This window comes from Ipomoea nil, unplaced genomic scaffold (genome assembly GCF_001879475.1).
Source record: "Ipomoea nil cultivar Tokyo-kokei standard unplaced genomic scaffold, Asagao_1.1 scaffold2144, whole genome shotgun sequence".
Classification (NCBI taxonomy): Eukaryota; Viridiplantae; Streptophyta; class Magnoliopsida; order Solanales; family Convolvulaceae; genus Ipomoea; species Ipomoea nil.
This window is the reverse complement of record NW_017618572.1, coordinates 3728145-3746325: the sequence shown is the minus strand read 5'-3', so window position 1 is coordinate 3746325 and position 18181 is coordinate 3728145. Positions and strand designations below refer to the sequence as shown.

Here is an 18181-nt window from a genome sequence, read left to right as displayed (position 1 = left end):
ATTAAATATGAATAAAAACATACTCTTTTCGACCCATTTTATGTGTATGATTCGATTAACAAAATTTGACTGAAGTTATTTTTATCCAATTTTTTATAATATTAAGTTTAGTATTAGTATACAAAATTTATATTTTAAGAAGTACACTAAAAGTACTATTAAACACAAAAAAAAAAAAAAATCAAATTTAAAAATAAGTAAAAAAAACACAAAGAAGAAATAGTTGTTTTGACCATTAAATAGTAAGTATGACTGATAAAATGATATAGAGTGAGTACATTGATCCACGTTAAAAAAAAAGGTACAAATAGGTCATTGAACTATTCGGGAATAACAATTAAACCACCAAACTCGAATAAGCTCCAAATTCATCCATGAACCTGGAAAAAAAAAACAATTAGCATTTTTAACAGGTTAACAACAGGTTTGGGATGATTGGGTTGCTATGTGTATATTTTATTTTATATTTTATTATTTTTATTATCATACTATGCATTTGACCCTCTTCCTGAATGTCATGTTTTCCTGATTTTATTTCTTGACGTGTTGGTTAGTATATTTAAAAATAATTTTTTAAATTTATTTTAATAATTTTAAATAAAATAATTGTTTTTTTAAAAAATAAAATAATTATTTTGAAATTATAAATAAATAACATAAAAAAACGAAGGGACCCCTTAATCTCCATGGCCAACCCTTCGTCTCTGTGACTAGCCGGAGACGAAGGGCTCCCCTTTCGTCTCCATGGCCAGCCGGAGACAAAGGGCGGATCCTTGTCTCCATGGTTGGCTGCCCGGAGACGAAGCGGTGGGGACCGCCTCTCTCCGGCCAGCCATGGAGACGGTTAGGAAATAAAATCAGGAAAACATGACATCCAGGTAGAGGTCAAATGCTTAGTAGGATAATAAAAATAATAAAATATACAATAAACATGACAATTCAATCAGCACAAACCTGTTATTAACTTGCTAAAAATGCTAATTACTCTTGTTTATAAATGAATTTAGAGCTTATTCGTGTTTGGTGGCTTAATTGCTATCTTCCAAATAGTTTAATAGTCTATTTGTACATTTATCCCGTTAAAATATATACACGTATCTATGATTTTATGGGCAAATTATGCTGTGGACTTGTGTCCACAATGCATTGTGGACACGAGTCCAAAATGACGTCGTTTTAAGGGAAAACACGGTCTTCCAATTAAAAAAAAAATTGATTTTGTCTCGCCGTTAACGGCGTTATTCGTTTGTGACATTATGAATGTACAGTTATGGAATTATGAATGTACAGTTATGCAATTATGAATGTACAGTTATGGAATTATGAATGTAAGTTATGGAATTATGAACACAGAGCTCTGACATTATGAACTTACAATTATGAACATATAGTGATAAAATTATGAACATAGAGCTCTAAAATTGTGAACATAGAGTTTCGAAAATTATGAATTTACAGTTATTGAAATATGAATGCACAGTTACGGAATTATGAATGTACAGTTATGCAATTATGAATGTACAGTTATGTAATTATGAACACATAGCTCTAACATTATAAACTTACAATTATAAACATATAGTGATAAAATATGATCGAACATACATATATATACTCCTATAACAAAGCGGTCTGAAATTTAAAAAAAAAAAAAAAAAAAAAAAAAAAAAAAAAAAAAACGATACCACTAACGACATCGTTACCGTGTCCAACATGCATGCTGAACACGGGTCCATAGCATAACGATTGGATTTTATGCCTTATCTCTTATTCACTATTTCTATAGACTTTTATTCGATATGATAATTCTAGTCTAGTCTAATAAAATAAAAAACTCACATGATTCCTTTCAAAAAAAAAAAAAAAAAAAACTCACATGATAGATTTAGAATAATGCCACGTATATTTATATTTTAATATTGCCCACTTAACTCATGTCATGTCACCTGTATTTATTAGTTGTTGAATGTACATTAAATCCACGTAAGACTGTCAATGATAATGTGATTAGGACACACTTTCTGTAAGATTATCCTTATCTTTATAATACTCTCATATTTTTAAAAGTGAATTTTATTTTTACATTATTAAATTTGTAATTTTTTTACTATTTCTTCTATATGCAATATTTTTTTACTTTCAAAAATGGTTCTTCTTTCACATCATATTATTATAATATAATAACAAAATAATAAAAATAAAATAAATAAATAATTTTTTTCAAAAAGAAGTACGAAAAGACTGTCATGCGACATTTTTTTGTGTTTTGCAAGCTTACATTCTATGCAAACACATTATAATAAACAAAAAAAAAATTACGCATATTTCCACATCATCTTACAAATGCTAAAATTGCAGGATTGAGGACAACCTAAGCATACGAATATATACCTCATTTGAGTTTTTTTTTTTTTTTTTTTTTTTTTGGGTTTGTTTAGAGGGGCTAAGTTAGAGGAGAGAAAAGAAAGGAAAGAGATTGCACTGATGAAGGTTTTCTATAGAGTCCACAATGAGGAAAAAAATAGGGCCACTCTTGCTTGGTGCGCGCTCAGCGAACCAGGCACGCTCCATCTCCCTCCTATGTAGCTAAAAAAAACCTAACAAAAATATTTGTTGCGTGTAGGTGTATAGGATATCAAAAGTAATTAAATTCAGAAATTTTAATTAAATTCACCATGTTAACAATATGTATGTGTGTAATTCCAAGCGACACTCGAATTTAATCAATGATGTCTAGAAGTTAAAATTCATTGGTCTGACTTTAAAATATCATTAGTGTAGATTTTGTTCATTTAAGTTTGGATAAATAAGTAGAAAATGTTCCTTGTTTACTCTAAACGTCCATTTCACCATTTTTTTTTGTTTTTTTGAAAGGACGTCCACTTCACCATAATCATACCTACTACTAAATGTCTATATCCAAGAAGGCAAGATTGCAAGAACCCACCAACTATAGCATCTTTTATTTTATTATTATTATTATTTTTTTTTTGTTCTTGATTTCTTCAATTTTAAAAGTCTCATTTACACCTCAGATACATACAGCTCTCAGACTTGTAAGAAAGAAAGAGTCTATTGTTGTTGATCTCAGAGGTATTTACTGAACTGTCTTATTTCCTCATTAATCTGGGTATATATATATAGCATCTTTTGTGGTTCCTTATTTTCATAAATTGTTAGTGTTACAACTTTGTTGTGCATATATATATCTGGGTATATGCTCAAATTCACAGTTTTTCTTCATTCTCTGTTAACATTCTGGATCACTATGTTCTTTTTTTGTTGTGTTGGGATTGGATAAAGTTACATTCTGCTAAGAAAACTCATCACATAAAGAAGTTTGTTTTTCCCACAATAATTGGTTAATGGGAATTTTACATTTTTTATAAAAATAAGGAAAAATTGTATTTTCGGTCATTTAGTTATACCCGTGGTACAAGTTTAGTCCATGAGTTATATGCGTGACCATTTTAGTCTCTCGGAGACTATTTCTACCACTAATTTGTCACTTAATAAAGTGGCTGATTTGGTCCTTCAAGGACTAAAATTGCCACTCCATGCATAACTTAGGGGTTAAAGATGGTCACGCATATAACTAGGGACTAAGTCTGTACCTGGGGTATAATTGGATGACAAAAAATGCAATTTTCCCTAAAAATAATCTCTTGACAATAATCTGTTTCTGAGAATTGAGTGAGGAAGTTTGTAAGAATGATAGGAGAAATGCAGCAGTTTTGTTTCTTGACCCAAGACATTAGCTGACACATTGGTAGAATTGGGTTTAGTCATTTATAAATTCTGTGTATAAATAATGCAGATAACATGTTTGTTAATATGTTGTCTCTTTGTTGTAGTCATGATGGTGAGGAATGAATCTTTGGATGGAGAAGATGAGTCTTCTTCAAATTCTTTGCCAAAGGTAGAACTTTTAGAACAATATTTTTGTTGTTTAAAGTTTCTTTCTTCTTATTTTCCTCTTCTTCTTCTTCTTCTTCTTTTGTCGTAAATAGGGTTGTCTGGGAAATCTTCCTTCACTGACTTGGCAGCGGAAACTAAACTCAGCTTCAATTGTACCTTCCGAATTTACTATGAGAATTCCCGAGATAATGCACATGGTAAGCTTCAAACACTTTCTCACTTCATTAAACTATATTGCACCAGCCAAGGACCTTGCGGTCTAGTGGCACCAAGTTGCTCTCCCATATGGGAGATTGTGGGTTCGAGGCTTCGAGCCTCAGTGGAGTCAGTATTGACTCTTTGTGCTTTAGTAGGTTGAGAAAATAGTTATGAACAGATACTGCATTGTAACGGAGTAGGCGCTCGGGGCTTAGCTCAGTGGTAGCTAAGCCCCATTCCTGGCCTCGGTTGAATCCAATCCCGCCCTTCTATTCCACTACTATGTACTGCAAAAACATAGTCGTATCTCGTATGCCTCCTTGTGTACATAAGCTGACCTGGTTTACTTTGTTGTCGTAAAGCTTCCTCTAGGTTTGCGGTTGTATAGGCATATAAATGAAGAAGCTGCAAAGGGAACGGTATTTACATTGTGTATATTAGTTTTATGAACTTTGTTCGACCTTCGATAAATAGGTATGTATTGTGTTGCTCCTTTTCAGCCATCGATAATGGATCCTTATAACAAAAGGCTGATCTCGTGTTACCATGGCGTTCCATTAGGCGGTATTGGGTGAGTGATAGCCCTTAATTCCTTGGCCTATCAAAAACTCCGCATTTGAATGAAACGAATGCAATGTAGAATGGTAAACCGTGTAGTATTTCATAATAACTTAACGAAACATTCAGTGCAGGAAGCATTGGTAGAAGCTTTAGAGGCGAGTTTCAACGCTATCAGTTATTCCAGAGACAATGTGAAGATACTCCGATTCTGTCAAACCAGTTTTCTGTAAGTAATTGAAAACCGTTATCAATCACATTGCAAAACTGCTGAAAGGTGTCTTGACAACTGGTCGTTTTTAGGTTTTTGTTTCACGGCCTAATGGACAAAAGTTTTCGTCAGTGTTATGCTCCGCAACTCCTCCTAATGAGATCAAGTACGCTTCTGAGTTTTCTTTTTTCGTCTTCATGGCTGTAGAATTGTCCAAAACTTGAAAACACGGCTGATTCTATAGATATAACTGGATACACAGGGCGGGTAAAGGATCGGGAATCGAATCTTGGAATTGGAACCTTGATGGAGAAAAGTGCACATATCATGGTTTATATCCCAGAGCTTGGACTGTGTATGATGGTATTCATCGAGAGTTAACTTCAGAGGCCTTTCTGTTTATAGTTATTGCCCGCCCTTTCATATTTTTATCCCGTTTCTCGTCCAGGTACTCCTGATCCCGAGCTGAAAATTATATGTCGCCAAGTTTCTCCTTTTATTCCACACAACTATAAGGAGAGCAGCCTCCCCGTATCAGTATTTGTATTTACGGTAAAAGGAGCACGTGAAGGATTCTTAGCGGTTTTTACTAGTATTTCAAGCTAAGACTTTGCGTTTTCTTTTTCCTGCAGCTCTCCAATGCTGGAATGGTTGATGCAGATGTCTCCTTGCTTTTCACATGGGCTGTATGTCAACATAACCTTTCAATTTCTCGACGATTTTTACAAATTTTTGCTTGTGGATTGCAAGTGATTTTAATAATGGGTGCCTGCAGTTTATCTTTAATCCCCTTGTTATCCCATCTGCAGAATTCAGTGGGTGGAACTTCTGGATTCTCCGGCAATCATCTTAATGAAAAGACCAAGTAAGCTTAATACAATATAAGATTCAGTTTCCATTTGTTGGGCGGAGGCAGGTAAAGGGCCAAGTCCATCAATTGGTGGCTAGAGGATTGTTGGGCGGAGGCCGGTGAAGGGCTAAGTCCAACACCCTGCCTCTCGGAAATGTAATGGCACTCTATAAGGAAATAAAGTTGCGCATTCGTTACTAGCTATAACTTTTGATGTAATAATAAGCACTTAACCCTAACAAGGCAGTTAAAACTAGCAGGTGCTAGAAAGGGGAATTGTTGAGCCGAGGCGGGTAAAGGGCCAAGTCCATCAATTGGTAACTAGAGGATTGTTAGGCGGAGGCCAGTAAAGGGCTAAGTCCAACACCCTGCCTCTCGAAAATGTGATGACAATCTATAAGGAAATAAAGTTGCGCCTTCACTACTAGTTATAACTTTTGATGTAATAGTAAGCACTTAATCCTAACAAGCAATATTAGAGTAGTTAAAACTAGCAGATGCTAGAAAGGGGAATTGTTGGGCAGAGGCCGATAAAGGGCCAAGTCCATCAATTGGTAGCTAGGGGATTGTTGGGCAAAGGCCGGTGAAGGGGGCAAGCCCGGGCAAGCCCAACACCTGACTCTCGAAAATGTGATAGCGGTCAATGAGGAAATAAAGTTGCGTCTTCACTACTAGCTATAGTTTTTGGCATAGTGGCAAGCACTTGATCCTAACACCATTGTTCCTCGTTAAGATTCTCGCTGACTGCTTATCCACCAGTATAATTCGCAACTCGTTCTTTTCAGGAAGCAAGATGGTGTACACTGCATTCTCCTACATCACAAGTGTGTTCTTTCACTTCTATTGATACTGTTTTCTTCCCACTTCTCATTTGACCTATAGCTGAGTTTTATACTAATGGAATTCTATCTGTTTTAGTACTTCAAATGGTCATCCCCCGGTAACTTTTGCCATGGCAGCTCGAGAGACAGAGGAAGTCTGTATCTCTGAGTGTCGATGCTTCTCGATATCGGGAGATTCCAACAACGCAACAGCAAAAGACATATGGAATCAAATCGAAGAGGTTAACTGATCTTTTCCATTCCATCATAGTACAAATCTATGTTTGTTATACTATACTAACTTCAGTACGGTTTCCATTTGTTGTTACAGCATGGTTCGTTTGACCATCTTAAGGATGATCAAACACCGACCCTTTCAGAACCGGGGTCATCAATTGGAGCAGCTTTAGCCGCCACTGTGACTGTTCCTTCTGGTGCGGTCCGTACTGTTACATTCTCGTTAGCATGGGATTGCCCGGAAATAAGATTTCCTAAAGGCAAGACTTACCATAGGTTGGTAAATAAAGCTGTGAGCCTAAAACCCTGAACTGCTCGTGATCAATGGCCTGAAATGCTTCACCTTGATCTTTGACAGGCGATATACAAAATTCTATGGAACTCATGGAGATGCTGCTGCAGCTATTGCTCGGGATGCAATCCTAGGTAATTGCGAATGAACGACTCAAATGACCCTGCCATTAGTTATCTAGGATTCGTAAGAACTGTGTGGCATATGTTTATGTTGCCTGTTGGGCTGTCTTTAATCTTAGAACACGCCAACTGGGAGGACGAGATTGAAGAATGGCAAAAGGAGATACTTGAAGACCAAACACTCCCAGAATGGTTCAGTGCAGACAATTCTTTTGCTAAATGTTTTTAGTAGTTCAATTCCTCGAACCTTATAATTACTTTCGAGTCTCAAAATCTTCTCCTCAGGTACCGTGTCACTCTTTTCAACGAGCTATATTACCTTAATGCGGGGGGCACAATCTGGACAGGTAAATTTCGAAAGTGAAATCTGTTATTATACGATATGTTCTACAATACCCAGTGTTGCAAAAATCGCGCATAGGCGCCCGCCTAGGCGTTCTAGGCGGTCCCAGGCGCCTAGCGATTTTTTCAACATTGACAATACCCTTTTTTTTTTGGTCACAGATGGCTCTTTACCTATGCAAAGCATTGCAACGATTGGAGAAAGGAAATTTAGTTTAGAGAAGCCAAAATCCGAGATGGTTTATAGTAGTGGCAGTCGAACTGATAACATTCATGTCAACTTACTCGAGAGGATGAAACATACAATTGATAAAATGAACTCACCCGTAGCATCAAACTCCGCGTTTGGCACTTACCTGCTTCGAGATGGAGAGGAGAACGTCGGTCAGGTCCTCTATCTCGAAGGGATTGAATATCACATGTGGAACACCTATGATGTCCACTTCTATTCCTCTTACGCGCTGCTTATGCTATTCCCGAAACTCGAGCTGAGCATCCAGAGAGACTTTGCAATGGCGGTTATGATGCATGACCCTTCTAAAATGGGAGTCCTGAGCGATGGAACGCTCTTGGAGCTGTTCCTCATGATATTGGACTCAACGACCCGTGGTTTGAAGTGAACGCATACAACTTCTTCAACACGGACAGATGGAAAGACTTGAACTCTAAGTTTATTCTTCAGGTCTATAGGGATTTCTATGCCACCGGGGATAAAGAGTTTGCTCGAGCTGTCTGGCCATCAGTGTACCTGGCAGTGGCTTACATGGACCAGTTCGATAAGGATGGCGATGGCATGATTGAGAACGAAGGATTCCCCGATCAGACATATGATGCTTGGACCGTTAAGGGCGTGAGTGCTTATTGTGGTGGGCTCTGGGTGGCTGCTCTTCAAGCCGCCTCAGCATTGGCTCGAGAAGTTGATGATCTCAAAGCTGCAGATTACCTCTGGCTCCGGTTTCAAAAGGCAAAGGCTGCATACGACACGTTATGGAATGGTTCGTACTTCAACTACGATAACAGTGGCAGATCATCAAGTTCTTCAATTCAAGCTGATCAACTGGCAGGCCAATGGTATGTGTCTACTATCCTATTCATGGTTGAAAAAATCGCTAGGCTCTCATCGGACGCTCGGGGAGCGCCTAGCGCATAGGCAGCGATTAATCGGCACCTATTTTTTATTTTTTAAAAATTTGTTTAAAATTTTTATTTTTTTAAGCCTTGATAATTATAAACTATTTAATACAGATGTTTGAAAAATTTAGGGTTATTTCAATCAAAACGATGCTGTTTTGAGTGAAATAACCCATTTAAAAAAGAAATGAACAATAGCTAATCGGCCAATTAGGCGACCTAGTCAATGCCTAGGCGGCGCTTAAGCGGCCTAGTCGGCCGCCTAGCCAGCCAACCGCCTAGACCACCGGTGATACGCTAGGCGCCGATTAATCGGTGTCTAGGCGGAATTTTTGCAACACTGATTCTATTCCTATGTGACAGTTAAGCCAATCCAACCTTAACTTTTTCCAACCCCAACAGCTCTTCTGTTCTTGATACTTCACAGGTATGCTAGTGCAAGCGGGCTTTCACCTATCGCGAGTGAAGAGAAGATCAGAAGTGCTCTACAGAAAATTTACGACTTCAACGTGTTGAAACTCAAAGGAGGGACGCGTGGGGCAGTAAACGGGATGCTGCCAAACGGGAAGGTGGATAAAACGGCAATGCAGTCGAGAGAAATATGGACAGGAGTTACGTATTCTTTAGCTGCTGCTATGATACAGGAAGGGCTTGTGGAAATGGCATTTCATACTGCAAGTGGCATCCATGGAACAGTCTGGTCTGAAACAGGCCTGGGGTAAGTAATAAATCCTTTCACTTCTTTTCATTTCCTGCAAGAAAGACATGAAATTGGCATTACCTGCATTACATTGTAGCAGTCAGATGAATATCTCAAAGTTTTCGAAACATAGTACTAAACAAGTTGTGTTGGGCACATAACATATAAAAGCCCTCTTTTACCAAATAGTTAGCCTATTAGCCAATTTTGACTTATTTGACCATTATTAGCTATTTAACTTGGTTAAACAATCAATATGAGTGTTTGATTAATTAACTTTTTTGTAACAACGTATTGCTCCAAAATGCTAAAATTCAAAAAACTACTCAAAGTAGCTTTTTCGATCAACTTTTTGAATCAGCTAACAGTACCAAACACTTTTCTACAATCAGTTAATTTATCAACTAGTCAAACTCACTGATCGAATCAGCTAACAGCTATTTACCAAATACCCCCAAAATATAAATTTGTAGTAGTCTCACCGTCAGTTTAAACTTTTAGTTGAAACGAAACATTAACGGATTGTTCTGTGAGAATAGATTTGCGTTCCAAACGCCAGAGGGATGGAACTCCGATGACCGGTACAGATCGCTGTGTTACATGAGGCCACTGGCAATCTGGGCAATGCAATGGGCATTGACAAAGCCAAAACAGCAAAACAAGGAGATGAGCTACAACGTTGTTGAAAATTCAGGGTATCTAAAGCAGCAGGCGGGGTTTGAAGAGATTGCTCGGGCTCTGAGGTTGCCAAAAGAAGAACCTTCTAAGAGCTATTTGCAGTTGCTGCATGAATTCTTGTGTAGGAAATTAGGATTCTGAGTTTTAAACTACGTGCCCCCTTGTTTTGAGGTTTTAATTTTCATTCCCTGGTGTTTGTGGTTGGAATTATTAGTTATAATTCTTATATATAATGTATAATTGAATTGTATATCTTGTTGTCTCAGATTAAAATCTTAAAAAAAAAAAAATCAATTTCTTTCCCCAAGGACCTTGTGGTCCAATGACATCAAGTTGCTCCCTCATAAGGGAGGTTGTGGGTTCGAGCCTTAGTGAAAGTGATATTGACTTTTTGTGCTTCATTTAGTTGAGAAAGCAGTTACGAACAGATACTACTAATAAAGTCATTAGTATTAAAAAAAAAAAAAAAAGTTTCTTCCAAATTACTAAGCTCCAACCTACCTCAAATTATACTATGGACTAGAGTCTACCTAACATTGTAAACCTTAATCCAAAAATAACCTTCACATTTTCTACCTAACCTATTATTAACCATTTATGTACATGTAAACCAATTGAAAGCACATCATATGAGAATATATCGGTGTATTTGGTTCGCACATGGGAATCGGAATCATTATGGGTATCAAATACTTGTAATGGTAATGGGTTTTGGTGAAAGTATTTAATATGCTTGGTAATAGGGTGGAATGAGAATGGTTACTAATACTAGTGCTTAAGAATAAATAAGAGAATGAAACCCTTATTTTATTTGGGTATGAATTTTTCAATTGATGGGTATTCAAAACTCATAGTAATGTTCTAAAAACCTATCAACCAAACAATAACAATCACTTTCATACCCATTCCTATGAGGAAAACCCATCAACCTATCCATATCTGTTTCTGGCTAGGATCCTGTAAAACCGCATTGTCTCCTTTAATATAGTACCATTGAGTTTGCAGAGAGCTTACCCAACCCTTCCATCAACCAGAGAGCTTCATCCTTCTCCTTGTTGCTCTCATTGATCTTCATCATCTATCTATCTGGAGCTTTCTCAAGGTATCATCCCGGAGTAGGTACTGAGTTTCATGCCATTTCCATCCCACTCCCACTTCCCACTAGGCACTAGCCCGCCACTCTCAGTAATGTTGGCCACTAAGCTATCACAAAGGGGCTTATTGTCCATTGATCCATCCAGAACCTATTCTCTCTCGAGTTGACATTCATTCTAATTTCATCCTTAACCAGTGTGAGCTGAGGGCGTTCTAATTTCATCCTTAACCAGTGTGAGCTGAGGGCGTTGGATTGAATAGGTCTCGACACTAACTTGCTCGAACCCCGTTTGGGCCCGGTGTATTTTGTACAGAGCACCTAAGTCCACAGCTTGTCAAGAGCCTCCAACCCAGCTTTGCAAGAAACGACAAGTTCATTGTTCGTACACCTACTACGTGACTTTCCTGTTGTCAGCCACGTCACATATACCTCTAGGAAGGAGTGTATCAACTGTATCACATAACTACAGATGCTTCATTTTCCACCCATCCAGCCAAGCATTAACTTTATCAATCAGGTGTGTGAAAAAATTGTTCGCCACTCTCCCATGAAGTGAAGGCACCCCAAGATATAGGTTTGTCATTCGGTTAATCCCAAGCATCGCCAATAGGCCTAACAGCAATCTCATTGTTGCAGACTTGAGACTTCCATTCTTGCCCGAAGCCATGCTGAGTATGTCTAAGCAATCTTTAATAACGTTTACTTGGTCCTGCAAAGCTTAAGCAAATAACACCGGATCATCAACAAAAAATAAGTGCGAAAGTGAGGTCCAGCGAAAGTGAGGTCCATACCTGGCAAGCAAGTTTGATTCGTTTCCACCTCTTATCTGAGACAGCTTTCCAGATGATTTGTCCAAGCCTTTCAGCACACATATGTCATGTATTTAAAAGAAAAATAATGATAATAATACTATTAATTTATTTAAAAAGTCAAGAAAAAAAATTAAAAATACCTTATAACTAAAAATAAAAATTCCATTACAACCAACCAAGAGACTGAAAATGATATTGATTCTGTCAATCAATCTTATTAAGAGGAATAGAAGAAGGATTTGGAACACACCTTGAAGGTGGAAAAGTTCATGAAAAATGTGCTTATAAAATTAAAGCAAGAAAGCAGGTCCAAACAAAATGTTAACATATCCTCATAAGTGTAGTAAGGATTACATAATGACTTATGACAGCTAAATCAAAGTAAAATGGGAAGGAAATAACCTAGCCGCTAGGGTAAAAGGAAAACTACAACAGAAGATTAGCGTCATTCCTTCCCAGAGTAGAGTAGATCCTAATTGACACAGATGCAAGAAGTTGCAAGCTAATCTCACAGGCAGCTAATTTCTCATGGCCAACTCCCATCAGATAATTAGAGCATGGTGCACACCATATGCCTGAATCGTATATAGGACAACCAGGGTGAGATCATACACTATTCCCGTAACCCGCTGCCGCTTGTGTAGGTTGACTTACATAACCACCTTGCTGAGCAACGGATTGATCATAGCCAGTTTGAGTGGGAGCTGGTTGAGCATAACCTTGCTGACCTGTTGACTGTGCATTGTAAGTTGCTGTAGACTGGGTGCTAGCATAAGAAGGATCTGCTGGTGCCTGATACCCATAACCTGCACTGTTGTCAGCCGGTTGCGAAGGATATGAACCATAAGCAGCAGGCTGTTGCCCAACTTGAGCATATGCAGGGGGTTGCTGCGCAACAGGCTGACCATACCCAGATACAGGCTGAGCCCCTTGCTGAGGATAAACAGGACCCGGTGCTGTTGTAGGTGGTTGTGGGTGGGTGTAACCATCACTGGCAGGTGCAGAACCATATGGGGGATAAGTTTGCTGCTGCATAGGCCCAGTAGCTGCATAAGGGTACTGTTGCTGAGGTGGCATATTCATGCCATATCCTTGAGTTGAAACCATAGGGGGGGCCTGGTAAGGGACTTCACCAGGCTGGTTAGCCCTAGGCTGGCTGTAATGTTGGACATGAGATGCCTGTGGATGCATACCATATGATGGAGGTTTACCATATTGATCATGTCCACTGTAACCTTGATGTGAACCACCTTGAGGATATGCCATCTGCTGAGGCATCCCTTGTCCTCCATACTGATTTTGGGTCGGCATTTGACTAGAATACTTCATGTCGTTGTACCCAGGCCCATAATTCTGTCCATGAGGTGGCTGGTGATAGGGATGAGATTGCCCATAATCCGGCCCATGTGGTTGCCCATAGTTGTAGTTTGCCTGAGAAAGAGGGCTCATAGGTGAGCTCAATTGCTTATGCACACGGCAATAAGACCAATTTGCCAATAATCAAAGAACCAACCAACCTGAGGTGGAGGCCCCTGCATAGGTGGCCTTTGCTCCCAACTTGGTCCAAAGCCACTTCTAGGTGCCGGCTGTGGAGGATAATTACCATATGCTGGGGCAGGGTATTGTGGACTATGAGACGGATAAGGTCCTCTCTGTCGGTAGTCATACCCCGGATGCTGTACGGAATGAGGACCATGTGGTCCCCACTGTGGGGCAACAGGTCCACGTGGGCGAAAGGTCTGCTGACTATACCCCATAGAGTGAGGAGATGATCTTACATGCTAAAGAAGCAATTAGAAGATAACGCCAAGTTAGCATAGAGCTTACTCAAAATAAAGAGAGAAATACTAAATTTAATTTAAAATATCTTCAAAGAAACCTTTGTTTGCTATATCATGCAATACAGAAGGTAGCAATTAATCTTGGTTCTTAGAAAACAAAGTACATGCAGAAACTGTCAAAACTGATATAAAAATGAACAGTGAAAACCATCAAGTTGTAATAATAATCAAAACAGCAACAAATGAAGGTGGCATGCTTTGGACATGTTATCATTCATCCACTTAGCAGAAAGAATGGGGTAAAAAGAGCAGCAATAACCAGAATTCACAACACAGTGCCTATGCATAAATTACTACTCCGTACTAAATGTTCACAAGTATCTCAAACAAAAAGGATGTATATAAAATAGAATGTATAAGCCCAAAGTTTAACCTGATACTAAGCCACAAATAATACTTGCTACTAAAAATAATAATGTTTCCATATTCATGAACCCTACCTTCCTCCCCAAAAGAAAGATATATCAGGCTGTCAACAGCTATACCGTAAGATGTGCCAGAATGAACTAATCCAATATTATAAATCCATTCGCATAAGCAACTTCAGGCAACGAACTAAGCAAAAATCCAGCAAGAGAAATGAGATAGGATTCAGTTTGCATGGGGAAAGAAGAGTAATGTATGTTTATCTTTTCTGTTGTTTCAAAGTTCATAACAGTAGGATGGGACACAGAATGAAGAGATAAAACCACTAACCTAGCACTCCTACCAATCAATGAAAGTCTTCATTACAAGCAGAAGACCATTCATTTTTTAAATCTACATAAATTATAATTAGCTTTTCAAATAACCTTCACTAATATGACAATCATTCAGCGCTCACATTGTTATTTCCGAACAGCAGACAGCAAGCTCTTAGCAAATCAATAGGTAAATAGGTAAAGTGTCATATCTTCTAGTTCTCCAAGATAACATCAGCACAATTCAATATATGGATTATATGGATTGGAACAACATGAAGGACAATTTAGCTAGTGAGGACACATTCTGTAACATGACTTGTGCACAGAACACGGTGTATACCAAAGAACACCCAGGTTAGTATAACGTAGTCTTTAATACCACTATTATTTTGGGGTTAGGTCACAAAGCAATCTTACCAACTATACACAGCCTGCTATTGTGGGGGGACTAATGCTTGATACCTCTCTTCTGTGGATGAGAGTGAATAGTAGTTGTCTATTGCTACACGAAGAAGGCAATGCTGACCTGATGTGAAAAGCAAAATCCAAATCTGCATTTTTAAAGCCAACCAGCTGGAATTGGCACCTTTAACATGAAAAACATCATGGCAACCGACATCTCATTTCAATATAAGACCACCTTAACTGCATTCAAGTGACCTTGGCAAGAAGATGCTTATAAAAATTTTCAAGAATAGAAAAATCTCTGGCGCCTAATTGGGGATATTTTTCCAACTCATGAACAGCTGCAACCCAAATAAAGTAATGTCTACAAGTACATGCAATTTAATACATCTCTATTTCAGCACATATGCTCAAACAGTAAAGATCTAGCAAAGTGAGCAGATGCATTAAGCTATAAAGTCACGAGTCATGACACTAGAAAAATCTAAGACCCTATCTAAGCAAAAAAAAAAAAACCTTCAAAGATTTGGGATACCATACAACCTCCCTTTGAACACAAAGAGACATTTCAATTTCTTATATCTAATTATGATACATCATATGATCTTGTACATAAATAAATCAAAGCATATAAATTGCCAAAAAAAAGTGGTGAAGGTAACAGTTAAGTATCCTTCCATGTTGTAAGATTCACAAAGAGCACAAACAGAGTGCCTTAGATGAGAATTTTCATTCGAACTTAACCCAAAAAACCAGAATTCAAACTTGATCAATATTGACATAACAAGTCATATACTCACAATATGCATGCCAAATGATTAGATCTTGGTATACAAATTAAAAAGGGGAAGAATATAGAAGGGAAAAAAAAAAAAACTACATAAGAAGAATCATGCTTTGCATTCAAATATCAACAGTAAAATTTGTTACACCAAACATGAAGTATTTAAACAACAGGATTGATAATGAATACAAACCTGATCCATGACTTCTTGAATCATTTCTCTAGCCCGCTCAATCTGCTTTCTATCACCAGTCACTCTCACAGTTCTTTCTTTTGATTGTTCTCCTTCAGGAAGTTGCACCAGCTAAAAGAAATAGAAAGATAAAACATCAGTTTTAGAACTTTGTATGAAAAATTTATCACCTCATAGTCAGTATACACTACCTGAATGCGTGCTCCTGATCTGGTCTGGAGGCTCTTGATAGTTTCTCCACCTTTTCCAATAATTAAACCAACCTGGACCAATAAAAATAAAAACATTCAATTATGCACTACTATACCAGGCAAATTTAAAAAAATAAAAATAAAAATAATAATAATAATAATAATAATAAAGGGGAGGGAACAAAAAAGATGAAAAAAAAAAAAAAAGATTTGAAGGAACAACGAAAGCAAACCTTCTCATTTGGAACTTGCATCTCAATTTGATCTCCAATAACAGATTGCACAGGGTTGAAGCCCTTAGCCACAAGGGAAGGAGATCCTCCAGCATCAGCCTAGAGAAGAAATTTAGTTAAACATCCAAAAATGATATCACACAGAAATGGGAAGAAGCAAAAAAGTAGAACTACAGTAAGCAGCATAAGCTATACAGATGATAAAAGTCGGACACAGACCTCAGTTATGACATCCTTTATCAATTTCTCAGCCTTCTCTATATTTTCCAAAGTTCCAATTAGTTCAACAGACCTAGTTGAGGAACGAGGGTCAGAATCAGCATCACGTGTGATTTGAATTTTGGCACCAGAATTGTATTGCAGATGTCGAATAGTTTCCCCACCCTTGCCAATAAGTACACCAACCTGTCCAACCACGAAATGAGGCAAAGACAACCATTAGATATTTCTGCACAGTGAGACATACTTGATCATTTGCAAAAAATCAGGGTGCTTTATCCTTGAACCTTATTATTAGGGACCTCCATTTTGCGTGACATTGATTGGGTGTCTGATGCTCTATTCTCTTGCTCATTAGGAGCATCTCCTTGTTGAGGGATATCAGTAGTAGATGGTTCCTGATCTTCACCTTTAGATGGTTCTTCTGGAACATTGTCAGTCTGAGGTTTCTCTGTTTGCAAATCATCAATTGGAGCAGGTGGTTCTTCTGGAACATTTTCAGTCTGAGGTTTCTCTGTTTGCAAATCATCAATTGGAGCAGGTTGTTCACTGATGGTGGTCTTGGGAGCATCATTCTCCACTCCTTGGCCATTATCCAACTGTTCATTATTATCCAAACCATCTGGCTTCTCTTCAGTATCATCCTCTTTTGACTCATCCCCATTCTTCTCCTCTGTATGTCCATTCTCAGCACCTGAAAATGGAATTTATGCAGAAATATAGCATTACAAGCTAATGTCATGTAGATAACCCAGCTTATACTTTTTTTTCTTTTTAGATGAAATATGTAAAGAAGCAAGCTGCTATTTTTTTAATGAAACCACCACTATGTAAAAGAACTCAAACAGTGAGCAATAAATAAACCTAATGTATATCCATGTGCTCTATTGATATTTGATACAACACGCAAGATAAGTGAAATATAATTTCCCTTTAAAATGCCATGTATATTAAGAAAATACATGTGCACATTTGCGAAGTAGAACACAAGCCAGAATATATGCATAACAAATAACCGCATAGCTTTGAGTTCCAGAGGAGAAGGGAAAATCACTAAAATACCTAATTCATCGGTTTTCTCCTCAAGACGAGGTCGTTTAGCTTCAGACCCATCAGCTTGAGCTTCATCTTCACCTTCACCGCCCTCCACCTCTTCCTCGTCGGCTTTATTGACCGAATCTGGCTCGGCCTCCTCCTTCTTCAATAGCGACTCACCTGGAGCGGATTGCTCCAAATCCTCAAGCTTCCGTTTGAGACTATCGGAGTTCGCCACCGATGTCGCTGCCACCACTACCTCCTCATCCGCCATTGCGATCCGGACGTTCCTGAAAACCCTAACGAAAGCGGTGCAACGTGTAAAAGAGAGGCCTTTCTAGGAGAGTGTGAGATTGTGAGAAGCGAGAATCGGGAAACACGATTGTATTTGTATGTCCATAGACTCTCTGAGTTTGTATATATGGTGAGATATTTCGAGCTCTGTAGCTTAGGGCTTTAGGTATCCGCTTGCCTGATTGTTATCCGTTTGTCTAATGGGTTTCCAATATAAGACCCAATTTACTGGATCTCCAGTTCGGCCCATATAACAAAAAATCAGAATTTTTTTAAGCAGAAGGGCGAATTATGCTATCAGAATTTTTTTAAGCAGAAGGGCGAATTATGCTATGCA

The 18181-nt window shown here is 38.1% G+C and overlaps 1 protein-coding gene and 1 pseudogene across 1 annotated transcript; one reads left to right on the top strand and one right to left on the bottom strand.

Moving 5' to 3' along the window:
• Window positions 1-2995: 2995 nt before the first annotated feature.
• LOC109148864 lies at window positions 2996-10331 on the top strand (annotated as a pseudogene).
• Window positions 10332-12217: 1886 nt separating this feature from the next.
• On the bottom strand, window positions 12218-17963 carry LOC109148793 (far upstream element-binding protein 2-like). The gene is made up of 8 exons (XM_019296524.1): window positions 17578-17963; window positions 16803-17209; window positions 16516-16701; window positions 16297-16395; window positions 16064-16135; window positions 15873-15983; window positions 13484-13747; window positions 12218-13397 (listed from the first exon to the last, which is right to left on the bottom strand). The coding sequence occupies exons 1-8, from the start codon at window positions 17822-17824 to the stop codon at window positions 12573-12575; spliced, it is 2211 nt and encodes a 736-aa protein (XP_019152069.1). The 5' UTR covers window positions 17825-17963; the 3' UTR covers window positions 12218-12572.
• Between the last annotated feature and the right edge of the window lie 218 nt (window positions 17964-18181).